General features: G+C 42.2%; 1 protein-coding gene across 2 annotated transcripts in view; it reads right to left on the reverse strand.

The window, feature by feature from the left end:
- Nucleotides 1–27,562, reverse strand: part of MACF1 (microtubule actin crosslinking factor 1) — a 324,108-nt gene that overhangs the window by 192,580 nt on the left and 103,966 nt on the right. For both annotated transcript variants that reach the window (XM_035018976.1, XM_035018975.1), the window contains exons 2-3: nt 14,343–14,404; nt 2,397–2,486 (exon numbers count right to left, since the gene is read on the reverse strand). In XM_035018976.1, the coding sequence (XP_034874867.1) occupies nt 2,397–2,486; nt 14,343–14,404 (152 nt within the window). The remainder of the gene's footprint in view (nt 1–2,396; nt 2,487–14,342; nt 14,405–27,562) is intronic.

The following is a 27,562-nucleotide window of genomic DNA, read 5'->3' on the forward strand; positions in this document are numbered from 1 at the left end:
AGGTGCAGAGGGAAGAAGGTGGTTGGTAACTGAACTACTTGGAGACCTTGAGAACCTCAGACTCTCTGATGGCCCTGCAGTGCCAGCTGGGATCCTGGCATCCCCAGGAGGACCTACTACATCATCATCATCTTCCTCCTCCTGCTCCTCGCTGTTTGTATGGCGCCAGGAGGGCATGCTCACGAGACGGAGGGTCTTCAGCCCTGCTGGCTCCTTTGGCCACCAACCAAGGCAAAGATAGGACAGAGTAACAGGAAATTCACAACACAAAAATGAAAAGCAAATGAATGCAACATTTTTTAAAAAAAGGGAAAATAAATATGAAAATACCCTCCCACCTCCCAAAACATGCAAAACCAGGTCACACGGTTATACTGAACACTTAGGTTGAAACACATCTTCAGGGTGCCTGCGTGGCTCAGTCAGTTGAGCATCTGACTCTTGATTTCATCTCAGGTCATGATCTCAGGGTCCTGGGATCAAGCCCCGTGTCTGGCTCTGCACTTGGCGCGGAGTCTGCTTCTCCCTCTCTCCCCCTCTTCCACTGCCCCTCTTCTCTCCCCTCTCTCTCTCTCCACCCCCCTCTCAAATAAATAAAATAAAATCTTGAAAAAAAAAAAAAAAGGAAAAAAAGAAACACATCTTCAATTCTCCATGGCCACCCACCCTCTCTTTTTGTGAATCAACTAAAGGAGAAAGAGATTGTGAGAATAAACATGGAAGAGATATTTAGATGGCTCTCAGTGAAAAGATGATACCCTATGAATATCTCCATAAACAATCTGCAGGTTTTCAAAGTTAGGCAAAGAAATTAGATCGGAGTGTTTTCAGGCTGTTTTGTAAGCAATGTCACAGAAAGAATCACTTTCAATATAACAGTCTCTACGAGTTCATCAGATATCCTAGCCAAAATGCCCCAAATGTAACTTTGTGAGTGCTAAAGAATAAAGTCCAGCAATGTGAAAGTGACATTTTACTTAAGAGATTTATAAATGAAGGCCAGATAAAAACTGGAATTCACCAGTAGCGGCTATGCTAATAAAAAGTGTCTGTCAATTTTTGTCCATTAAAAATTATACAAGTAATTCTATCGTAAGACAAAAGAGATGTGAAACCAAAACAAAGGGGCCATGGGAAGCCAGGCCCCAATCCTTGAAGAAACTGAATATTACTTAAGGAGTGAAATTTAATGTGCCAAATTCCCTTCTTGAAACCCAGCAAACAATGACTAAGAATTCACCAAGGGCAGTGAGTGGGCTGGGCTTCGGTTCTCTCTCCCCAGAGATGTTTCCAGGATTCAGCCCCGGACTTTTCAATGAAAAATACGTTGTCTATGATGCTAGAGGCAGAACACAAACTGCACAGGACCCCCTGCTTCCACTAGGCTCAAATACATGAAACAAAGAGCCCCCAGGTGGGGCTGTTTTGATCCCTCAAACAAAGCAAGTAGAAGAACTATCATCTGACAAGCCAAGAAGCCCAGGCAGTATTTGCCTTCAGATATGTAGCTGCTTCCCACAAGCAATGGTTAACACATTTGGGAGGAGGCAGGCATATTTAACCATCCAAGGAGCTCAAATGTACTGCATCCAGGGCTGTGCTGAAATATCAACTTCAGTACTTCTCCAAACCTGTGAGACTCAGTGAATCAAAGAAGGAAGAAAATGAGGTGAATTCTAATAACTAACTCTAAATAACTCTAAAAATAACTCTGAGCTTTTAAACGTAAACTCCAGGGCGCCTGGGTGGCTCAGTCGTTAAGCGTCTGCCTTCGGCTCAGGTCATGATCCCAGGGTCCTGGAATCGAGCCCCACATCGAGCTCCCTGTTCCGTGGGAAGCCTGCTTCTCCCTCTCCCACTCCCCCTGCTTGTGTTCCCTCTCTCCCTGTCTCTCTCTGTCAAATAAATAAAATCTTTAAAAAAATAAATAAATGTAAACTCCATATCCTTAGCTGAGTACAGAAAATAAAACAATTTCCAGTAGATGGGAAAACAGGAGAGTCTGTATAGACTAGAAATAAAACTCTAGAAAAAAAAATACACCTTACTAAAAAACCTTTAAATGTGAATCTACTATTCCTGAAATATTCTACCTACAAATAGATAAAGAACAAGTAAGGAGAAAAAATGCAGATATGAAAGGAATAAAACTGATACCTGATTCCATCAAGAAATGAGAATATGATACATCTATTCCCATTAAGGTGAAATTACATCATTTTAAAACTCAGTCTGAGTTAGAAACAAAGTCCACCAAGAATGCCTTCTACTTCTTCCTCCCACATGACCGATAGCAGGCAGCGGTGGCCAGGCCTGGCTCTCAACAAGATGGACCAGTAGGTCACTAACAGGGCTGTATTTGGGAGGCCACTCATGAGAAGAAGGGAGAAGCTCACCAGTTTGATGCCCGAGAGGACCTCCAGCAGAGAGATCAGGTTGTGGCCATCCCGCAGATCTTCATAAAGATCATTGATGTGCTTGCGGACCTGTGCGTGAGAATGAAACAGACTGATTTTTATTTGATCTTGAATTCTTTTATTAGCTACACAGGAATTTCTGGTTCTAGGTAAACACAGATTAAAGAATTTGAAACAGGAGGGGCGCCTGGGTGGGTCAGTCATTAAGCGTCTGCCTTCGGCTCAGGTCATGATCCCAGGGTCCTGGGATTGAGCCCCGCATTGGGCTCCCTGCTCCGCGGGAAGCCTGCTTCTCCCTCTCCCACTCTTCCTGCTTATGTTCCCTCTCTCGCTGTGTCTCTCATTGTCAAATAAATAAATAAAATCTTTAAAAAAAAAAAAAGAATTTGAAACAGGAAACAGTAATAGAATTCAGGAATTTTCAGTTTGGATTACAATACGTATGAAATAGTAACACTTAAGAGAAATGTATGCGCGTTTTAAAAACTGAAGCCAGATCTATTACATGCTGTAAACAATGTTCTAGAAAGTCTGGACAAGGAGGTGGAGAGTCAATCATCCTGAAACCTCTCAGGCATTATTTTGGACCAAAATGTGATACAATGGCCAGTGACAGACAGATGAGTCCAGTCAGGATCAGAAAAGCCTTCCAGGGGCGCCTGGCTGGCTCAGCCAGAAGAGCATGCAACTCCTGATCTCAGGGTTGTGAGTTCGAGCCCCACACTGGGTGTAGAGATTACTTAAATAAATAAAAACTTAAAAAAAGAAAAGAAAAGCTTTCCAGAGGGCAAAGGAAACAAAAATGCTAGATACCCAGTGTTTCATAGGATGTACCTATATGTTAACTCCTCTCTTACCAAATATTTCTTTTTTTAAAAAAAGATTAATCTACTTAGGGGCTCCCGGACGGCACAGTCAGTTAAGTGTCCAACTCTTGATTTCAGCCCAGGTCGTGATCTCAGGGTCGTGAGATCGAGCCCTGTGTTGGGCTCCACGCTCAGCATGGAGTATGCTTGAGATTCTCTGCCTCACCCTCTGCCTCTGCCCTTCCCACTCGTGCTTACTCTCTCTCAAAATAAATAAAAAATCTTTGAGGGCGATTTTCCTTGTGAAAAAAAAAAATTCCAATTTTATAACTGAAACTATGGGAAAACATCTCACTTTGGAAAAATATGTGGTTAATGTCAAGCACCATGCTGAATGTTGTACATATTACCTCATCTCTCTCTCACATTGATAAGGTAGATGGTACTCCTATTTTACAGATGAGGAAACAAGGCACAGAGAAGTTAAGCAATTTGCCCAAGGTCACAAGTGGAAAAACTGGCCTCAGTTTGGGCTTTCTGAATTTAGTCTTTGCCATTAACTACTATGCTTTATAATCAGCCATAGTCTCATTTTATTTATTTAATCCAAACAACTGCCCTGTGAAGTTTATTTATGTATCCTCAGAAGGAACTAAGGAAACTGAGGCTTTGAGAAGTTCAGGTCACATAACGGCAGGAAGTGGCAGTAGGTTTTCTGGTTTATTCCAAGTCCAGTGACAACTTCACTGAGTGACACAACACAGAATCAGAAGACTAGTGGCAAGTATAAGGAAGAAGATTCATTTTCAACATAAATAGTTCTCTAAACAATAAAAAGCGCTACTTTCAGAAGTAGTGGGTTTCTAGTCACTGAATTTTTCAAGCAGAGACCAGGATACTAGGATTTCCATATTTGAGTGGAAAACTGTACTGTAGTCATTTCCAATTATAATATTCTAGCATTCCAAACAGAATGGGAGTCAGAAAAGATCATGGCTATGGGGCGCCTGACTGGCTCGGCGGGTACAGCATGTGACTCTTGATCTTGGGGTCGTGAGTTCGAGCCCCACCTTGAGTGCAGAGATTACATTAAAAAAAAAAAGGGATAAGGGGGGGAAATAGCTGGTGAGGCTTCCTGGAAGAGAAAGAACTGGAAAGATGGAGGGGGGGTTAAGATTTTATTTATTTATTTATTTATTTATTATTTGAGAGAGGGAGAGAGAGCATGAGCGTGCCTGGGGGGAGGGGCAGAGGGAGAGGGAGAGACTCTCAAGCAGACTCCGTGCTGAGTGCAAAGCCTGATGCAGGGCTCAATCTCACGACCCTGAGATCAAGACCTGAGCCGAAACCAAGAGTTGGATGCTTAACCAACTGAGCTACTCAGGTACCCCTGGAAGGATTAGAAAATGTTTTGACAGAAAGACAGAAGATGGTAAAACCACAGAAGAAAAGGTAAAGAGGTAGAAATAGGCAAGGTATGAGTGTTTGTACCTGTGTGAGTGAAGGATTAAGAAGGTGATGTGTAGATTACCCAGTTGGAGAAAATGGTTCATGATGAATTGGGTAATAGCTTTCAAACATTGAAGGAATATTTCTTCAGTTTTTGTGCTATTCACAATATGAATATAGATATAACACACTTTTTATTTTAATCAGCAATATTAACATTTTCTCCACCACTTTAAGTCTAGACAAAATAACACATCTAGCTCAGACTTGTAGCATTTGTTGATTTCCGTAGTTTAAATACTCCCACCATGACCAATTTCCAGCCACTAATATATCACTAAATGCAATGTTGGGATGAAATGTACAACAACACACCATTATAGACTTTTCCATCAGAGATACAACAGACATAATTAATCTCAAGAGCATAGACTATATTAACATGTAGCAAAATAATTATGAGGTGATGTGTTTTGAGTATTTATTACTTTTATTTTAAATATCATTTAATTGTAAGTTTATATAATTTAATTTTCATAATGGCTGTGCATAGCAACCAGCTCACAAAATTAGTATTCAGCTCTTGTGAGCCCATGTAAGCTGGCTCCAAGATTTCAAGACCTCTCCATCAAGTGGGTGCAAAGTTTCAAGCTTGCACAACCACAATGTACCACTAACAGAAATAAGCAGGTCGTGAGGGTTGGGAAGAGAGCGGATTTGAAAAGTACAATTTTGGTGGTTTTTTTTTATTTAATTTTTTTAAGATTTTATTTTTAAGTAATCTCCACACCCAACATGGGGCTCGAACTCACAACCCCAAAATCAACAGCTGTACACTCCACCGACTGAGCCAACCAGTGCCCTGAAAAGTTCAATTTTTAATATGTTGAATTTAAAAGAGTAGCAAAGGAGCTACAAATGGTAATGTTCTGGGAGCAGCTGAAAATACGAGAATTCAATTTGGGTCAGCTGAGAACTTAAGTTTAGAAGTCATATGCATAGAGGTGCTAGCTAAAGACATGGGAAATGTTGGCCTTTCTGGGTTAGGGGCAAGAAAGAAGAGCACAGTGCTGAGGACTGAGCCTGTGGGAATAGTCAAAATTAGAAGGCAGGAGATGGAAAAGCAATCAACAAAGGATAGGGGGTGGAAAAAGGCAGAGAAAGAGGTAGGGAAAAAAAAAACACATAAGAAAGGGTAATCAAGGAGGGACGGGATGGATGATCACCAGTATCAAATGCTCCAGGACAAGCATGAAGACCAAGACAAGGTTTCTGTTAGTCTTACAAATAATGGTGTTTTTTGTGAGACTCACTTCTAGAGAGTGGTGGAATAGAAGATAATAAACGAATTGTAGGTTAAAAAAAATAGACAGAATATATTAAATACTTCATATTAAGTTATAAAGAGAAGTGACAACAATGAGGGACTTATTTTTGATAGGTAAGACCTGAGCATAGGGCATTCAAATCAGGAATGGGCACTGAATAATTATTTAAATAAATTATAATAGAAATGAGGACCAAGTAAGATCGTATTGGCAAAAGGACACTAAATACCACAGAGTACTGAAAAGAAAAAGTGGTACTTTGAAATATAAAGTTAATTTCACATCGAGGACTCAACATCTCCTTCTAAAAATTCCAGTTATGTTTTGTACCTGCAAACAGCAAAATTCAACCACCTTACAAGAAACTTAGCTGAGACTGATTTATTATGTCTCTCAGTCTTTCCCTTGATTATACTGACTAAATAACTATGAAAAACTGTAAAAGAGAGATATGGACAGAGGTAATGGGGGAAGAGAGGGGAGCATTTTTTCCCTGAATTTTCAGTAACAGAGAACAATAGTTTATTTCGGAAGCATAATGGACCCAGCAGGATAAAGTACTAGCTAACACTTACTAGTGCTTCCATGTCAGAAAATGTTCAGATACAGAGATGGGATTTGCGGGGCTCAATTCACATCCCGAGATCACACAGTAAATAAATGGCCAGTCCAATAAAATCCAGGTCTGCCCCATTCCAAAGCCTTTACCTCTTCCTCAAACACTAAGTGGTCTCTAAAATTTTCCACAAATCTCTTAAGAAAAAGTCCAATAGCAAAAAAAAAAAAAAGAGAGAGAGAGTCTAATAGCTAACAGTGCTGTATGATATATATGAAATCCTAAGAGTTGTCATCACAAGGAAAAAAACACTTTTCTTTTTTTGCTCTTTTCATTGTATTCATATGACACAATGGATGCTAACTAAACTTACTGCTAATCATTTCATAATATATGTAACTCAAACCAATACACTGTACACATTACACTCATACAGTGATATATGTCATTTCTGTCTCAATAAAACTGGAAAAGGGTAAGGAAAGGAAAGACAAGAAAAAGTCCAGTGGACCAAGCATCAGATGTTTTAGAGGCAGCCTGGGAAAGCCAAGACTGGTCAAGAATCATCAATATGTATGTTTCTCTCCAACAAATACCCATGCTATTCTGTCAACAAAATATGAGTGAATAACTTCAACGACCTGGGTCTTTGCCATTTGCATTCCCTGTGAAAATCACTGTCAACATTAGTGAATGTCTCTAAAGAATATATGCAAATGGCTAACAAATTCAGGAAAAGATGCTCAATATCATTAGCCACGCAGAAAATGTAAATCAAAACCACAGGAAGATACCACGCCCCACCCAACAGGAGAACTATAATCAAAAAGATTATAACTGTTAAAGAGGATGTAGAGAAACTGGAACCCTCGTACATTGCTGGCAAGAATGTAAAATGGTGCGGCTGCTTTGGAAAACAGTCTGACAGTTCCTCAAAAGACTGAACACAAGTTACCATATGACACATTGATTCCACTCCCAGGTATATACCCAAGAGAACTGAAAATATATGTCCAGGAAAAAAACATGTACATGAATGAATGTTCATAGCATTTATTATTCATAATTGCCAAAAACTGAAAAATAACCCAAATGTCTATCAATTGATAAATGGATAAACAAAATGTGGGACATCCATACAATGGAATATTATTTGGCAATTAAATACTGATACATACTATAATGTGGATGAATTCTAAAAACATTATGCTAAGTAAAAGAAGCCAGTTACAAAGAAAAGGACCACATATTATATGATTCCATTTATAAAAGATATCTAGAATAGGCAAATCTATTTTTGTGGTTGTCTGGGGCTGGAGGAAGGTATAGGGGGGTTGAGGAGATGACTGAAGGTACAGGGTTTCTTTTGGGGATGATGACAATGTTATAGAATGGATTATGGTGATGTTGCATAACTCTGAATATACTATAAGTCACTGAACTATGTATTATTTAAATGGGTAAATTGTAGGATATGTGAATTAAATCTCAAAAAAGCTATTTTTAAAAATTAACAAATGACTAAATTTTGAGGGATCAAGTCCACCCAGGCTAATCCTCCCCAATTCCTGTGCATTAATAAGCCAAGGAAAGCTCTGCTCTCCCAGTTCTTTAAAGACTAATTTGCAGTTATGGGTGCCTGGCTGGCTCAGTCAGTAGAGCATGTGACTCTTGATCCAGAGGTCTTGAGTTCAAGCCCCATGTTGGGTGTAGAGCTTACTTTAAAAAAAAAAAAGTTTTAATGTGAAGTTATAGAAAAACAAACAGCTTCCCCCCGCTTCTGAGTGGCTTTAGCGAAGGGAATAAATTGCACTTAAGTACCTGGAATCAGAATCTGGCCCAAAGGGACTTTAACACTCTCAGCTGGCAGATGAGAAAAGCCTTGCCTGGAGAAGTTAAGTAACCTGTGTAAGATCACTGAGCTGGGAAGTGTCCCATCGTCTCCTGACTCCAAGCTTAGTGCTCTTTCCCTTCACAAGGCTTCCATGATGCCTGAAGGGTAGAAAGGACATATTAAGTCCATCCTCCCCCTCCTCCAAAAAGAACCAAGGACTGTCACGTGGTATTCTTTGACACCTGCAGCAAACCTCATCAAGAAAAGCTTTCCTCTAAGACTTAAAAGAAACACAAGCAGCTCAATTTCCTGGACGCAAACTATGTTGAAGAGCGGTAAACAGGTCAGAGGAGAAAGTTTCAAAGAGAAGAGTATTTTATTTATTCGCATCTACATTTATAAAAGGTACAGGTTAAGCGACAGTGAGCCTGGTAACTTTAAATGGATTTCTGAATTTGTAGATTTCTAAACTGTAAGAGGGGAATTCCATACTGACTCAATGGCCAAATTTATCCTCAAGGAAAAGCCTAAATGCTAATGCTAAAAATACTAATGCTAAAAAAATGCTTTAAAAGCCTAATGCTAATGCTAAAAAACAGATTACAGTTGTCCCAGACTTTTTGCCTGTCAAAGAACGCTGCTCAAATACAGGGAATGAGTAGAGGCTGGAAACCTGCTGGGGTGAGTAGAGGAGGGAGAGGGGGAGTGAGGCTCTTTGCTGATAAGAATTCTATTGTCTTTCTGTTTGGAGAATTCCTTAAGTTTTGAGGAATCTAACAATGAGAGACACCTGATTCACAAAGTGTCTCTGGAGATGAGGATGATTCTAAAATCCACACAGGGTAGCTTTACGTAACAGGCAGGTAAGGCGCTTAGGTGTAGAGAATAGAAAATCCAATCCAAATGTAGGCCCAAAACGTTCAGTGGGGGTTGAGAGGTGTTTGGAGTGAAATCAGGTCCTGAAAACTCAGGTCCAGGCGGGAGATGGTCATGAACCACCACCATGTGGCCACACCTGCACAACAAAGGCAACACTCCTCCCCTCTGTGTCTAAACAGCACTACTCTGTCAATCCTTAAATGAACTCCACAGCCAGTCTCCTACTGACCTTTCGCACAGATGTGAATAAGCAAAAAGGCGTGTGAAAGTCCATGCGGTGCTTCGGTGAGCTGTCTCACGGCTACGGCAGAACAGAGGTGCCCAGAATCACTACAGCTATCTACCACCTCGTGTCCAATTAAAGAGCCTCACACAGAAAAGCTGAGAAGGTCTGGAGTAAAAATTTGGAGTTGGAAAACTTTTGCTGGTATACCTGGAATTTTCTTAACTGAAATTCCAGGAAGGCCAGTAGCTTCTAGATTGCATACATGAATAAAAAGGGTAAGAACTGGGGCGCCTGGGTGGCTCAGTCGTTAAGCGTCTGCCTTCGGCTCAGGTCATGATCCTGGAGTCCCTGGATCGAGCCCCGCATCGGGTTCCCTGCTCAGCGGGAAGTCTGCTTCTCCCTCTCCCACTCCCCCGCTTGTGTTCTCTCTCTCAGTGTGTCTCTCTCTGTCAAATAAAATCTTTAAAAAAAAGGGGGGTGGGGAGAACTGTCCCATCTGCTAGACTAAACACTGGTTTCTCCTTTCTACCTATAACTTCTGAAGTCAACAAGAACTGATCAGAGAAAGCATTTCTCCTCCCTAGGAACTCATGCGCTCAGCTCCCTCATCCCTTCTGGGAGTTCTCTCTGGGAGCATAAACTTTATCAGCTACCAGGACCTAGAGACACAGTATAAATAATTTAAATAATACCTCATTTAAAACTAGATTTTTTGGGGTGCCTGGCTGGCTGAGTCAGTAGAGCATGCTACCCTTGATCTTGTGGTTGTGAGTTGGAGCCCCACATAGGGCATGGAGCCAACTTAAAAAAATTTTTTTTAATAATAAAACTCTAGATTTTTCCTTTTTTTTTTTACAATTTATTTTATTTTTAAATTTTTTTAAACAATCTCTACACCCAACGTGGGGCTCAAACCCACAACCCCGAGATCAAGAGTCACATGTTCCACTGACTGAGCCAGCCAGGTGCGCCTCTAGATTTTTCTTTTTGACGGTTCTAGCATATGCCCAGAACACTTCAGTTTGGAGGCTTGCATTCTAAATTAGGTTATTTATATATTACAGATGTCAACAGCCTTAACAAACCTCTTTTAAGAATGGACCAGCAGTGTTCTCGACTAATAAAGAGGAATTAATTTGCTTATTCCACAACAAACTGTTTCCCATAGAGATAGCTGGGGATCCAAGAGATCCTAGGTCAACTCAATCCAGAACTTGAGAGGCTTGGTTGCTTTGATCTTATATCCATCTACTTGCCACAGCCACATTAATCTGGGTGTACCTGGGGAGCATGGCAAGGGATGCCCGAATTACAAAAAACAAATCTCAGTCCATATTTCTCAGCCCAAAGTTCAAAGAATACCAGCATGGAGCAATGATTCTGATTAGCAGTGAATCCCTCTCTCTGAAATATCCCAAGATGAGAAAATGTTGTTGGAACTATAAGGCTGGGGGTCCGAGAAGAGAGGGAAAATAGCCAGGGACTGAAATAAAGCTCTGGCTGGCCTCCAGTTTCTAACAATGCCCTGTTGTGTTCATCTCCTCGTTTCTCCCTCCCTGGGCCTCCTGTCATCACGCAGCACTGAGGCAGAGGTCCAACCGGCAACAGCGGAGAGCCAGGGCATTTGTGTTCAACTACAAAGTTTAGGGGGCAAGCCTGAGTCAGGATAAATTCAGTTCTTCCAATTGTTAGAGAGGAGGCACGAAAGAATATGTTGGGGGCATCTTTAGTAGAAAGAACAGGTAATTTGAGTCATAAGACTCATGAGTGGTCCCTCGCTCCCTCCTTCACTAGCTGTATGGTCTTGGGAAGGTCACTTTACCCCTTCTAATTCTCACTTTCCTTAGTTGGGAAAACTGAGAGGATGAAATATCTTTACCTCTTTCAGAGTTATCATAAGAATCAAGCCAGACAGGAATGTGCTTTGTAACCTATAAAACACTATTAAAATATTATTTACTTAAGGCAACAAATCCTGGGTATTTCTCATATTTGTGGTGCAGTATGTGGTAGAGAAAGTAATACAATACAGTCGAGCCGTCGGTGAGCACGCTGATAGGGGAGACCAATGCGCGAACACACAAGGCATCACTTCAAAGTGGCGTGGAAGAGAGAGAGAGCTGAGATTAATTTGGTCTGAGGACTGGAGGTCAGATTCTCAGGAAGGTGATATTGGACGTGGGCCTTGAAGGGTAAGTGGGTGATGGCCAGGCAGAGGAGATTGGGACGTGCATTCTAGGGAGAGAGATGAATAAGCAAAGAGGTGTGGAAGCACACAGTGTTTAGGGAGCGGTGACTTATCTCATGTGGCCACAACACAGGCTACACAGGGGACAATGCCTGCAAATGAAGCTGGGCAGCTTGGAACCAGGTTGTCAAGGACTCTGCATCATGACCAAGTTCTGCCATCAGCAAACTGGAGGCAAATGGTACATCTTGAAGGAATTAGAGGAAAATAGCAGTTTTCTCTCTCTGTCTCTCTTCATTTCTCTTTATCCTGACACTAACAAAATAAGACACAATATCTGCCTTCAAGCTAGAATCAACAGAAAGATATAGAACGTATACATGTGCTGTAACAGAAGTACGTAAGGAATACGGTGAGGGCACAAAGAAAAGGGTAGTCAACTCCATATGGGAGATTCAGGAAAATATCTATTGAGATGGTGTTAAATTGGCGTTACGCAGGCAGAACAGAGATTGGAGAAGGCTCCACACAGAGGGAGCGGCATGAGCAAGGATATGTCATAAAATAGCATGCACATGGCTCTTAGCACGGCACATGGTTCAGCAAGTGCCTGAGGTATAAAGGGAATTCGACACTATGAGCCTGGAAGGGTAGGGAGAAGGCAGAACATTACTACAGATGTTAAGAGCACAAGTTTTAGACTTTAGGTTGCCTGAATTCTAAAATTTCAGTTCTGCCTCTTTATAGTGGCATGACCTTGAACAAGTAAACTTCTCTAAAGTTCATTTTCCTCATTGATAAAATGGGAAAATTGAAAGAGTCCACAGCATAAGTTCACTGAGGAGTAAAGAAGCTAATCCACGTAGAGGACTTAGTCCAGAATGTCAGCTTTACGGTAAGCAAACTATTACTACTATTTGCGTTATCAGTGTTACTACAGAAAACCTTACTAGGAACTATTACAGTGATCGAGGCAAGCTGAAAAGGCCCTGGACTAGGCAGAGGTCATGGGGATAGAGAAGTCAGGTGCAAGCATTTTTCTGAATTGGAAGTGATTGATTGGAGCTGGTGACAAGGGAGATGATGGGCAGACTGAAAAGAGTTCTAGATTTCTAATTTGGATAGCTAAGTACGTGAATGAAAATATTTAGCAATTTGGGATGTGTTGAATACGGGATACGTCTGGGTGACATCCAGATGAACATGCCCAGTACACTGTCTTTGGCTTAGGAAAGAATATAGGACATGGCTCTATTGTTACGTCCTTATCCAGATCTTGTACTTTGAAAACTGCCCTCACCTGCAGTCCCCATTAAACAGTGGCCCTCAGGAGCCATGCTGATTTATGTAACCATCTCCCTTGCCATAGATTACTGAGCTATAGATGGACACCTGACCCATGGAGGAAAAGAACATCCCAGCCAATCAGATTTTCTGTGTTTGGCGTAGCCACAAATTATATCACCATTTGAGAGGCAGCCACCACAGCTTTCACACAAGCAATGGCAGAAGCAATGAATGTAGGAGACATACGGAAAGAAAGAAAAACAAGACAACACAAAGGCCTCAATAACAAGAGGGAGTAGCCGCCTGATAATGTTTAGTTTTCATAAAGCCTCGCTGCATCCAGACACCAGATTTGAGATCACTTCATATGCTTTTTCTACTTGGGCTTCCTTGCATTCCACATCACCAGTGATCCGTGTGCCTAACACACATGAGACTGCCCAAAAGAGTACAGAGAACAAAACAAGAAATTGGGTAAGGTTAGGACCCTGGGGACCAGCAACATGGAGGAGTCAGAGAAAGAAAAAGGCATTCATAGAGGAAAGAGGTAATTCAGGAAAAAGCAGTGTGTTAGAAGCCAACATAAGAGTCGGTTTTAAGGAAGAATAAGTTAGTCAACAGTATCAGATGCTGTGGAGAAATCAAGTAAGAGGAAGATAAAACTAGGCTACTGGATATGGCAATTAAGAGGTCACTGATGACCTTTCCCAGAGCAGTAATCAATATAACTCAAAATTATGTGAATTATTTGAGTAATTATTATATACTATTCAAAAACGTTGTTTTCAAATCTGGACTTCACATTAGTCATACTGCTTATCCTTAGGTGGGCTTTTAACATGCCTCTGCCTTGGTTTCTCCTCTATTTAAAAACAGTGATAAAATCTCCCCCCAGTCTTAGCCGTTCTGGAGTGTTCTGCATCTTAAACTGCATGGTGGTTATAATGTATATATATACACATGCAAAAATTGCTTAAACTAAACATTTAAGATTTGTGCACTTAGAAAGAGAACAAAAACCTCTCTGCCCCATCCTTACACAGTAATCAGATCTAGAAATAAAAATAAAGAAGGGAGCTTATAAAATAATTTGTAAAGCTAGGAACAAAAGTGTTCTTTGAATCCAGGAATCACCCCCTGGTATCCTCACCTCAACATTCTGAGGTAATGGCATTTATTACTATCCTCTCCAAGAAACTGATCAGTACAAGTTTCCACACTGTTATGACTATGTTCGTTATTTTTAAAAAGTCACATGGGTATCTCCATCGAGCACATGACAAGCAATCTGAACTATCCATGAGGAGGGACTGACAGATCCAGCTAAGAGCAGCCAGAGGTGCTAGGGCAGGCATCTCCAAAGGAGTCCTACCTTCATCAGGTGCTTGTTGACCCACTTGGTGAACGTCTTCTTCTGAACACGGTCCCGTTCATCTGTAAAGGAAACACAGAGAAGGCACTGGCTTAGCATGGCCCGGATAAGTTGCCCTACCCCTGCTTCATCCACACCCCAGCTTCTCCGTGGACAGTGGAGATAGTTTCCACAGACCCAAGAAAAGTGTCTTGTTGTTTGGAAGATTTGGCCTGTCTGAACTTCCTCTTCTGTCCTGACCATCTTGCCACTTTATAGATTAGACAGAATCATATGCCTCAAAACCATGCCATGGCAAAGTCTCCTTAGCATCATAATCTGGGGAGTGAGTGAGTCTCTGCTTCCCCCAAAGCAACCTCCAAGAAGCCAAAGTTGTGAACACCACCTGCAGAAGACGTCGAGTGGCCTTGGCATTTGGGTCACTCATACTGCAACGGTTCCATCTTCCTCTTCACATACGGATCTGCCGGACCAGTGCTCTCTTCCCACCCTCTCTTGCCCCGGTTTCTACCCCTAGCTCCCGTTTCCTCAGCAGCCATTACCAACCAGGCAACCCCGGAAAGCTGCTCAGTTTACCTGCACTACACATCTCCCCCACCTCTTCTCCCAAGTCTTACAGAGCCACTCCTTTGTAGGCACACTCTCCTTCATTCTCAGTTGTTTTTTTTTTTAAAGATTTTTATTTATTTATTTGAGACAGAGAGAATGAGAGAGAGAGAGTACATGAGAGGGAGGAGGGTCAGAGGGAGAAGCAGGCTCCCCGCCGAGCAGGGAGCCCGATGCGGGACTCGATCCAGGGACTCCAGGATCATGACCTGAGCCGAAGGCAGTCGCTTAACCAACTGAGCCACCCAGGCGCCCCTCATTCTCAGTTTTGTGCACCTCATTCACAAAAACATGACTGCCAATACTTGGCAATCACTGCTCCAGAGGCCCGGTCCTGCAGAGGACTCCTTTTCTCCCACATCTCCAATTCCCCGAGCACTTCAGACCACTGATCCATCAGCCCTGCTCCTTTTCTTCTATTTGAAGCCTATGCCATCCCCCTATTTTATTCAAATCATGCTCGCTGTCATCGACCACTCCCCTGCTGCCTGCTCCCCTCCTAGTGGCAAATCTACCTTAAACTCCCAACAACTTAGTTCACATTTACTATCTCCACATGCATCCTCTGGCATCATCCTTGACTTACTTCATCTCCAGTTCATATCCAGCCACCACACTGTCACACTGCATTCCTGCTCCAAACACACCTCCTTAGCAGTCATCCTAATCATTCCCAAGCTTTATCACTCCATTCTTATTTTATCCCTTTTATTAAGAGAATCTAAGCTTATCCTGGTCTATGCTAGACAACACAGTTAAGCAATTAAAGCTGCCATCACTAATCCCCCAGGACCTGTCACCTGCCTAACCTTCTACCACTAAGTTCACCATGACAATCTAAGAACCCGAATTACCACCATTGCTCGACTCTTCCATTATTTCTCCAAGTCAGAGGAGCATTTCAGAAGAAAGTGGCAGAATTAAAGAACTCTGGTTCACTAGTATTCAGCACAAACATCAGTGAGGTCTTCCCTCCCTACAGCCCAGTTACTCCCTTCTAACTGACTGCCTAGTAAGAGCCACATAGCTACCGTTCTGAACAATGCTGACATTCTCTCTCCACTTCCAGGTGAATGTACTACCTACTCACATTTCTGAGTTTATAGCCATTCAGTATTACCACATCCCTGTCTTTGCTCTTAACTTCACATCCTTCTTTTCAGCCTTGAATCTTTTCCTGCTTTGCAAGGAACAGTGATCTCTTCCTATTATATACCACAGAACTTGAGAATTACAATTAGTTATCTAGTCTTATTCCCTGCTGAAACATGATTCCCTTCAACAACAAAGAATCACCTGTTCAGGGTTGAAAGGTCTGCCCAAATCCTGCATAACTCTATAATATTCCCGATACTTAAAACTCAATAGAGAATTCACTACCTCCTAAAGCAATATATAGATTTAATAGTTCTATAAATGTCATCATTTGCTTCCTTATAAATTCTCCCTACTGGCTCTCGTTTGGAACTGTTAGACTTTTTTTTAAGTGTAGGCTACTTTTCACTTTTTTTTTTTTTTTTTTAAAGATTTTATTTATTTGAGAGAGAGAGAGCAAGAGTAGGGTGAGGGGCAGAGGGAGAAGCAGACTTCCTGCTGAGGAGGGAGCCTGATGTGGGGCTGGAGCCCTATGTGGTCTGGATCCCAGCATCACGACCCCAGCCCAAGGCAGATGCTTAAGGCACTGGGCCACCCAGGCGCCCCAGGCTACCTTTCACTTAATAGAGCCCTGCAAGTATTCAAAGCGGGATTTTTATTAGATTTGACCACTATCATTTCATTCCACCATATTTTGATCTTTTTAGACACTGATTCAATTATCCAACATCTTCATTATCCTTTCCAAGCCTGTGTCATCTACAGACTGAATGAGAATCAGCTCACAACTGCAGTCTCATCTAAATCACTAACACTGCTCACACTATTTTCTCTTCACCGCATGCTACTCTCTCCCTCTCTCCCTCTCCAAATAGTACTCTTTTTTAAAAAAGATTTTATTTGTTTATTTGAATGTAGTCCCCGATGCCGGGCCCAATTCCACGACCCCGAGATCATGATATGAACCAAAATCAAGAGTTGGATGCTCAATTGACTGAGCCACCCAGGCACCCCAAATACTGTTTACTCTTTAAAATCTAGTTCATTCATTCACTCATTTCTTCTTTGAATACAACTTTATTAAGGACCTACATGATTGGAAGAGCCTGTCTTTGACTCTGACAATAGGTACCAAAGTCACTCCCCAGCTCATGCTCTCTCTTGCTCTCTCTCAAATAAATAAATAAAATCTTTAAAATGAAAAAATAGGGGCGCCTGGGTGGCTCAGTTGTTAAGCGTCTGCCTTTGGCTCAGGTTATGATCCCAGGGTCCTGGAATCAAGCCCCACATCGGGCTTCCTGCTCGGCAGGAAGCCTGCTTCTCCCTCTCCCACTCCTCTGCTTGTGTTCCCTCTCTCGCTGTGTCTCTCTCTGCCAAATAAATAAAATCTTTAAAAATAAATAAATAAATAAATAAGAAAAAGAAAAAATAGATACCAAAGTCATAGTCCCTATCTTAAAAGAGATGACAGTCGGGGTGCCTGGCTGGCTCAGTTGGTGGAGCATGCAACTCCTGATCTTGGGGTCATGTGTTCAAGTCCCACACTGGGTGTGGAGCCTACTTTTAAAAATAATAAAATAGGGGCGCCTGGGTGGCTCAGTCGTTAAGTGTCTGCCTTCGGCTTAGGTCATGATCTCAGGGTCCTGGGATCGAGCCCCACTCGGGCTCCCTGCTCTGCAGGAAGCCTGCTTCTCCCTCTCCCACTCCCCCTGCTTGTGTTCCCTCTCTCGCTGTGCCTCTCTCTGTCAAATAAATAAATAAAATCTTAAAAAATAAATAAAAGTAAAAATAATAAAATAGATGACAGTCTAGCAGAAAAAAGAATTAACTTCCGTGCAGTTTGATACGTGCTATAAACAGAGCTAAGCACAGAGTGCTCAAGAACAGAAGAAAAATGGTTAAGCTACCTGAATAGGAGAGGGAAACATGGGCAGTTAGTGAAAGGTTCCAGAGGAATGAATCTAATTAAACCTTAAAAGATGAGTAGAAGTTAGCCAAGAATTTAAAGGGAAGGGACAAAGCTACTACATGCAAATTTCACCTAATGCAAATTCATGGAGACAACCAGGAGCTTATGTTCAGAGAAGTGCACAGAATCAAGGATGGTTGAAAGACAGGATGTGTATTAGGTAATGGAGAGACTTAAAACTAGATAGGATGGCATGGGCCAAATCATGACCTTTTTTACAAGCTAATGAGTCCAAACTTTACCACTAAGAAATTGGTAGAAGGTGAAGGTGAAGGAAAGCTTCAAAAGATTTTAAATAGGAGATGACATGATCAGATGTGTGCTTGAGAAAAATTACTCTGGCAGCCTTTCCTGACAACTCCAGGTCTCAACAGTCTCTTTGTCCTATAAATTTTTATGGTACTTACTATGCTAATCACTCAATCAGCACTTAATATAGTTACACAGAGAGTCCTGAACTTTTAATATGCTTATTCTTACAGCACCAATGAGATCACTAACTCCTTAAGGAAAGAGATCATGCTTTACTTTCTGTATCTGCCAAAGCTGCTAACAGCTACAGCTCTGCAGGATATGACCTAAAACAAAAATTTCTTGACTGGCCAATATACGATTAGAAGACTGGCTAATGAAACACAGAATGAAATCAGAGTTGAGTTACCTTCGGAAAAAAGTCCAGTATGTAAGAAACCCCAACACCCCAATAAGTGTCTCTTGTGTGCTGAAACATGCAGCCATGATGGGAAAACAAAATTAAAGCCAACTAAAAGTTCTGCCCCCTTACATTTCACCACCACCAGACCCATTCTGCCTCACTACATTAATACCTTCATAACCAAGATTGACCATTTCCAGTTTTACAAAATTCTCACTCTGGAGACACAAGTTTTCCTTGTTATTTTTCTTTTCAGAACTTATTTAAAAAGTTGTATGTGTTTGCCATGACAGGTTAAATAATACATAGATGGAAAAGGAAAAGTTAACAAATTTCCTTTTATTTTTTTTTTTAAAGATTTTATTATTTATTTGACAGAGAGAGACACAGCGAGAGAGGGGATACAAACAGGGGGAGTGGGAGAGGGAGAAGCAGGCCTCCCGCCGAGTAGGGAGCCCGATGCGGGGCTCGATCCCAGGACCCTGGGATCATGACCTGAGCTGAAGGCAGACGCTTAACCACTGAGCCACCCAGGCGCCCCAACAAATTTCCTTTTAAACTAATCAACATTTTAAAGAAGGCGCAGGGGGTACCTGAATGGCTCAGTCAGTTAAGCATCTGACTCTTGATCTCAGCTCAGGTCCTGATCTCAGGGTTGTGAGTTCGAGCCCTGTGTGTACACACACACGTACACACACACACACACAAGAAGAGGCGGAATTCATGGGATTTCTTTTTAGTCCACTGCCTCTTATTTTAGACCTGAAGATGCGAAGGGCACAATGGACGCTGGTCCATCTTACTGTTTCCAATAGCTAAAAAACGGACTTTCAGTTCAGCGGCAAGAGGTCCAGGTATTTATTCGGATCATAATTACTAAGGGAAACATGATTACAAGTTCTTCTTTTTTTTTTTTTTAAGATTTTATTTATTTATCTGAGAGAGAGAATGGGAGAGAGAGAGAGCATGAGAGTGGGGAGAGTCAGAGGGAGAAGCAGACTCCCCGCTGAGCGGGGAGCGGATGTGGGACTCGATCCCGGGACTCCAGAATCATGACCTGAGCCGAAGGCAGTCACCCAACCGACTGAGCCACCCAGGCGCCCTACAAGCTCTTCTTAATACCAGCTAGCCTGCTTTAGAGCTGAGCCGTAAGTTACTCAGAAAAGGGTTTTATGGAACAACTGTGCCCCCAAGCTGAAGGATCCTTTTTTTAGGATCCTGTGTTGCAGACCCATCAAGTACATGCAAGTTCTTTCCTGATTTAAGCATTAAGACAAGAGGATAGATACTGCAGTGCCTGGAGTTTGAGATCATAATATTTTAGCAAGGAAATTCACTACAGAAGCCAAAGAACAACCAACTATTAAACTTTCAGAATGCGCCAAACAGCTCAGACTTCCAAATTTTTTAAGTTTTAGGTTTGGCTCCCTACACATAAATCCCTAATTTAATTGCAGGCCCAGCAAAGATCATTTTACCTAACACTGGAGGTAGAATTTTCAAGATACCCCAGTCAATTTAACAAAGGCCATACTCTTTGATGCTTCTTATAAACTTGGCTGTACCAAAGGCTATGAACTGCCAACAAAGAACCCAACTGCCCACTGAGAAATTCTAAGATTGAACATATTTTTTTTTTAAAGATTTTATTTATTTACTTGACAGAGAGAGACACAGCGAGAGAGGGAACACAGGCAGGGGGAGTGGGAGAGGGAGAAGCAGGCTTCCCGCCGAGCAGGGAGCCCAATCCCAGGACCCTGGGATCATGACCTGAGCTGAAGGCAGACGCTTAACGACTGAGCCACCCAGGCGCCCCTAAGATTGAACATATTGAGGCACCAATGAATGATGTGGGGGTTACTTAATTAGAAGGATTTAATACTTGTTTCCAACTTTTATTAAAAGCCATTACAGTCCACCAAGCTACCAATACATACCCCAATTTTCTTTGTTTTAGTTTCACCTGCAGAGATGTCCTTTGGAAACTTAGGCAAGTCCTTCCACCTAAAATCTGGATCCCACCTCTTCCCTTCTCTTTGGGAACCTTAATCCAACAATTATCCCCTAGCTTGTATATCTTTAACTTCTCTCTTTCCTTTCCCCTTGGCTTCCTGAACAAGTATGATGACAATGCTGTCTCCATCTCCTCACCTCCTATTCCCCCCATGTGACCTGTGTGGCTTTGAGCCCCACAAATTCACTGAAATTGCTTTCTCCACAATCACCTACCTAACTGCCAACTCAGAAGACACTGCTGATCATTCCTTCACCTTTTAAACTCACTCTCCCTCTTGAATCTGAGACTCCATTCCACCCTAGTGTTCCTCCTTCCTCTTTGGTTATTCCTTCTCTTCTGCTCACTCCTTAAATGTTTACTCATCCTTAGCCTTCTTTCCTTCTTTTGGTATTACAGGTTTTTAAGATATCCATGGACCCACAGGTCCATAGATGGGTTTGGAGAGTGATGCCGTGAACCACCTAAAACTGCATGTAAAATTCTGGGTGTTATGCGCATGGTGGGAGGGGAATAAAAACCCATAGTTTAAAAAAAAAAAAAAAAAGGAGGGGCACCTGGGTGGCTCAGTCAGTTGAGAGGCTGCCTGCAGCTCAGAACATGATCCCAGGGTCCTGGAATCAAGCCCCGCATCAGGCTCCCTGCTGAGTAGAGAGCCTGCTTCTCCCTCTCCCTCTGCTACCCCCACTGCTTGTGCTCTCTCTCTCTCTCTCTCAAATAAATAAATAAAATCTTAAAAAAAAAAAAAAAAAGGTTATGAAGAGCAGTTCTCCCCATTCTCCCAGAATAATTTTATCTACTCCTATGGTTCGAACTGTAACTGATCATTTTCAAATCCGTATCTTTAGCTCAGGCTTTCATCCTAAATACCACTTTCATATGTCTAATTGCCTCCTAAACATTTCTTGCTCGTCTCAAACTCAACTTGTCTAAAACTGAACTCTTTTCTCTCTGCTTCTAACAGGATTCCCTGCTCTAATCCATCTGTTATGGCCTGAGCGTTTGTATTTCCTCCCCTAAATTCGTATGTTGAAATCTTAATCCCCACTGTGATAGCATCAGGTGAGGCCTTTGGGGCATGAATGGGTCATGAGGGTGGTCCTTATAAAAGGACCCCAAGACAGCTCTCTCTCCCTCTTTCTGCCATGTGAGGGTACAGAGAGGATTACAGCTACCTATGATCCGGGAAGAGGGCCTGCACCAGACACCAAATCTACAGCTGCCTTGATCTTAAGACTTCCAGCCTCCAGAACTGTGAGAAATAAAGGTGTGTTGCTGAAGCCACCACATCTGTGGCCCAAACTAAGACGCCATCCTTCTCAATTCTGCCAGCAATCTTTCTAACAAAACTGATCTGTTACTCTGCCTTAAGACCTTTCAGTGACTCCTCATCCTCTTAATATTTTTTTTTAAGATTTTTATTTATTTTTTGACAGAGAGAGAGAGACAGCGAGAGAGGGAACACAAGCAGGGGGAGTGGGAGAGGGAGAAGCAGGCTTCCCGCAGAGCAGGGAGCCCGATGCGGGGCTCGATCCCAGGACCCTGGGATCATGACCTGAGCCAAAGGCAGACGCTTAACGACTGAGCCACCCAGGCGCCCCCTTTTAATTTTTTTTTTTTTAAGATTTTATTTATTTGACAGAGAGACACAGCGGGAGAGGAAACACAAGCAGGGGTAGTGGGAGAGGGAGAAGCAGGTTTCCCCGCGGGGCAGGGAGCCGTATGTGGGACTCGATCCCAGGACCCTGGGATCACGACCTGAGCTGAAGGCAGTCACTTAGTGACTGAGCCACCCAGGCGTCCCTCTGCCACTGAACTTTAACTGAAGAGCAAGGGACTGAGAATTACTATACAACTTGACAAAATTATTTTTTTAAACTTTTTTTTAAAAATGAACTTTTTTTAAAAGATTTTATTTATTTATTTATTCGACAGAGAGAGACACAGTGAGAGAGGGAACACAAGCAGGGGGAGTGGGAGAGGGAGAAGCAGGCTTCCCGCTGAGCAGGGAGCCCGATGTGGGGCTCGATCCCAGGACCCTGGGATCACGACCTGAGCTGAAGGCAGACACTAAACAGCTGAGCCACCCAGGTGCCTGCCCCTCATCCTCTTAATATTAATAGTTAACGTTTACTGAACACCTGCTTATGTGCGACATGCCTCATGTATATCGTTTCTAATGCTCAACAACCCTGAAAGCTAGGTATTATTTTACTGGAAAGATAAAGCCTAGAGATGTTAAGTAATTTGTCCGAGATCACAAGGTAGGTAAAGAACTACCTGAACTCAGCTCCATTGGATTCCAAAGCCTGATGCCTCCATTCAGGATAATATTCAAACTTTTTACCTTGGCATCTAAAACCCATTATCATGTGGTGCCTGCCTGCCACTCATCACTCTCTACCCTTTCATAAAAATTCTTTCAGCCTTGCTGAACATTCTTGCCCAAATGTAATCTTGCCCTTGTATTCACTGTTCCCTCTGCGTGGAATATAGCTCCCCCCTTGTCTGTCTACTCATTGCTCTGTATTCAATTAAACCATCACTTCTTCCAGGAGCTTTTCTTACCCCTTACACACACTAGTTTAGCTGATCTTTCTCTTGTGCTCATTGCAAGGTATTATTGTTTACGTGTCTATTTGCCCTACTCTACTAGGAGCAATTTGAGAATAGGCCTAGGTTGGAATTAAAGCCTGCATTTGGGGTGTAAAGCTCTGTGTTCTAATCCAACATAGCTGATAACATCGTCCCAGTGCATTATAAATCATTACAAAAGCAAATAAAAGAAGAACTTCTGCTTGTTTCCCTGAGGGCCACAGAAAAATCACAAATGGGGCGCCTGGGTGACTCAGTTGGTTAAGCGACTGCCTTCGGCTCAGGTCATGATCCTGGAGTCCCGGGATCGAGTCCCACATCGGGCTCCCTGCTCAGCGGGGGGTCTGCTTCCCCCTCTGCTCTCTTCCCCCTCGTGCTCTCTGTCTCTCATTCACTCTCTCTCAAATAAATAAATAAAATCTTTAAAAAAAAATTAAAAAAAAAAAAAGAAAAATCACAAATGGTTCTAGAAGCCCAATGAGGCACCTGGGTGGCTCAGTTGGTAAGTGTCTGCCTTTGGCTCAGGTCATGATCTCAGGGTCCCGGTATCAAATCCCAGGTGTCAGGCTCCCTGCTCAGCCGGGAGTCTGCTTCTCTCTCTCCCTCTGCCCCTGCCCCTACTCGTGTGCGCGGGCTCTCTCTCTCTCATAAATAAATAAAATCTAGGGGAAAAAAAAGAAAAAGAAGAAGAAAAAGCCCAAGAGGCACCAACCTCCTGAAAATTTTAAAAATGAGATACATGAGCTGACAGAGAAAGGAAATAGTCAGATTAGGCCCATTCCTTGACCTCATGAAATTTACAATCTAGTAGCAAACACCAATATATAAATAATTAACAATAATATCAAGCAAATGAAACACCAAATACAAGCTACACAAAATGATGCTGATAATAACAATTAATTCTGACAGAGGTGTAGGAGGAGAGTTCATGGAAGGCATAGTGTTTGAACTAAACCTTGGATAACAATTAGGATTTGGGCAGCACAAATGGAGTTAAGGAATTCCAAACTGAAGAAGAAGTATGAGCAGCAATTCGGAGACATGTAAGTACACAGGATGTGTTTCAGGGAATAGCACAGGTATGCAAAGCATACATTTAGCAATTTAATGAGAAAGGAAGCTTGCAAGGTCATATGAGGTTAAATCACTCCAGAAAACTGATCTACTTAATTCAGTAAATAAAATGATACCACTGAGATTTTTTTTTAAAGATTTACTTATTTATTTGAGAGAGAAAAAAGGAGCACAAGCAGGATGAGGGGCAGGGGGAGAGGGAGACAAAGTCTCAAGCAGACTCCACACTGAGCACAAAGCCTGACACAGGGCTCTATCTCATGACCCTGAGATCACGACCTGAGCTGAAAACAAGAGCTGGACACTTAACCAACTGCACCATCCAGGCGCCCCAAGATTTTTTGAACCAGAAGGTATTCTGAAAAGATTAATCTGGCATTGGACCGAAGGCCAGTCTGCAGCAGAGAGACACAAGAACCAGCTAGAGGTCTACTTAATGACAAACCAAGAAAAAAATCTAAGAGTATGAACTAGGGCAGAGACAGCAAGGATATAAAGAGGGCAGGCAGATCCATAAGATAATGTAGAGGCAGAAACAACAGCCCTTAAATACTGACTAGATGTGTCAAGGAAAGGCAAGGTTCAAAATAATTCTAATGTTTCTAGTCAATAAATGTTGGTCAACTAATGTTTCCAGCAACTGGGAGGAGTGGTATCTTGAGATTAGGAAAGTAGAGGAGGCACAGATTGGGTGTTGGGTAGGTTGGGTAAAGCAGAAGAAAAATAATGAGGTGTTAGCAGACCTTCTTGGTGACAGCTGGAACGTTAGGTCTAGAGTTCAGAAGAGCAGTCAGAATTGAGGCTACAGATTTGAAGCTAACAGTTGACAGCTGTGGCTGTGGCAAGTTCAGCAGACAGCCTATCTCAACAAATCTGAAATCACCACTTTGCCCATATTATCCCTCTACTCAAAAATCCTTTAGTGGCTCCCAGAAGACCAAGTCCAGGTCCTTTGTTTCCATAGTCTGCTGTGTACAACCCTTTGAAATTCAGTTCTGGTTTTTATTCCCTGTGTGTTAGGTGGTTGGAGGAGATAGATACGTGGCCTCTGACCTGAAGAAATTTACAATCTACTCTTCCAACTTTATCTTTGGGCTCTCCCCTGCATGACTCAACTACAACCATTCTGATATCATTGTTTCCAAACATAACTTGCACATTCTTGTCTTTGTTGCCCCTACTGGAATATCTGGTCTCCCTCTTTTTCAGTTATCTAAGTTAGAGCCTCCTTACAAGGTCCAGCTGAAGTCCCACTTCTCCCTTTGTATCTTTCCACCTATGCCAGCCACTTCTAGATGCCTGCAGGTGCCTGTGTTTATTCAGTTTACTTGGCACCAAGCATACAAAACCTATTGTTAGATACCTCTCTATGTAAATCCTATTTATCTGAACTTTAGCTCTTTGGAGTCAAGAACCATGTTTTAAATTTCCTTAAATATCCAACATTTAAGACAATAATGGATACTCAAGAATACTCATTCATTTAACAAATATATACTGAAAGCCCACTCACTATGTGCCAAGGTTATATCTACAAGGACATTTTAAGAGGTATTTTCAAAGTCAGACTAAGAAGTATTCCCAAATGATAATTAAAAGACTGCTTTTCAGCAGGGAGCAGGGATTTCCATTCAGATGTCCCGTCTACAGTTACAGCTTTCCTAAATTCTTCTTGCCATGTCTGGACCCAGGAGACTTTGCACCACTTCGTGTAAGCTCAAAGAAAATGGGCTGAAGAAATAGACCCATAAATACAGAGGGGTTGCCAGAGGGGAAGGGGGTGTGGGGATGGGCAAAACAGGCGAAGAGGAGTGGGAGATACAGGATTTCTATGGAATGAATAAGTCATGGGAATAAAAGATACGGCAGAGGCAATATAGTCAATAATTTTGTAATAGCTTATGGTGACAGATGGTAGATACACTTGTGGTGAGATAGCAGAACATATAAACTTATTGAATCATACGTCTGAACCTAATGTAATATTATGTGCCAACTGTACTTCAAGAAGGAAGGAAGGGGGCGCCTGGGTGGCTCAGTCGTTGGGCGTCTGCCTTCGGCTCAGGTCATGATCCCAGGGTCCTGGGATCGAGCCCCGCATCGGGCTCCCTGCTCCGCGGGAAGCCTGCTCCTCCCTCTCCCACTCCCCCTGCTTGTGTTCCCTCTCTCGCTGTGTCTCTGTCAAATAAATAAATAAAATTTTTAAAAAAAAGAAAAGGAAGGAAGGAAGAAAGAAAGGGAGAGAAAGAAAGATACATAGATAGATGGAGATCAAGCAATTAACTGTGCTTACCAAAAATATACAACGGCACCAACATTATAAATGATTCCTATCCTCAGACATACATAAGTCAACTTCAGGAAATAAGACTGACCTAGAAATTGTGTTTACTCTGTGTCAGGCACTGTGCAAGGCCTGTTTCATTTAGTATTTGACTCAGTCCTCACAACTCTACCAGTACACACTATTTACCCTCATTTTTATAGTTCAAATTGAGGCTCAAAAAGGCTTATTAATAATTTGCCTGAAGTCACACAGTTAGCAAGTAGCAGAATTGAGATTCAAATCCAAGTCTGTCATGGACTTTTAACCACCACACCTACTGCCACCATGAAATTATTAGAAGGCAACACAATATCACCCTGTGTAATGACAGGCAGAAGGGAGGTGCAAACCATAACTGTAACTGGGATTCATGACAGGCATCTATCACCAAGGGTTGGACAGGCTTAGAATGTCTCAGTGAAGATGGAGAACTGGGAGCTTAGGGAGGTGATAATTCTAGAAACTTCAGTTCAAAATTAAAGTTTTATGTTATTTCTCAGGCAAACTGGAACTTTATTAATGGTAATTCTTTGCTCTATTGGGAATCTGAGAGTAAATGACAGAAGTTAGATAAATAAATAAGCCGGGAGTGGGGTGCCGGGTGGCTCAGTCTTTGGGCATCTGCCTTCGGCTCAGGTCATAATCCCAGGGTCCTGGGATCGAGTCCCACATCGGACTCCTGGCTCAGCGGGGAGCCTGCTTCTTCCTCTCCCACTCCCCCTGCTTGTGTTCCCTCTCTCCCTGTCTCTCTCTCTCTCTCTGTCAAATAAATAAATAAATAAATATCGAAAGAAAGAGAGAGAGAGAGAAAGAGAGAAAGAAAGAGAAAGAAAGAAAGAAAGAAAGAAAGAAAGAAAGAAAGAAAGAAAGAAAGAAAGAAAGA

This window comes from Mirounga leonina, unplaced genomic scaffold (genome assembly GCF_011800145.1).
Source record: "Mirounga leonina isolate KUSES-001 unplaced genomic scaffold, KU_Mleo_1.0 Mir_173, whole genome shotgun sequence".
Lineage (NCBI taxonomy): Eukaryota > Metazoa > Chordata > Mammalia > Carnivora > Phocidae > Mirounga > Mirounga leonina.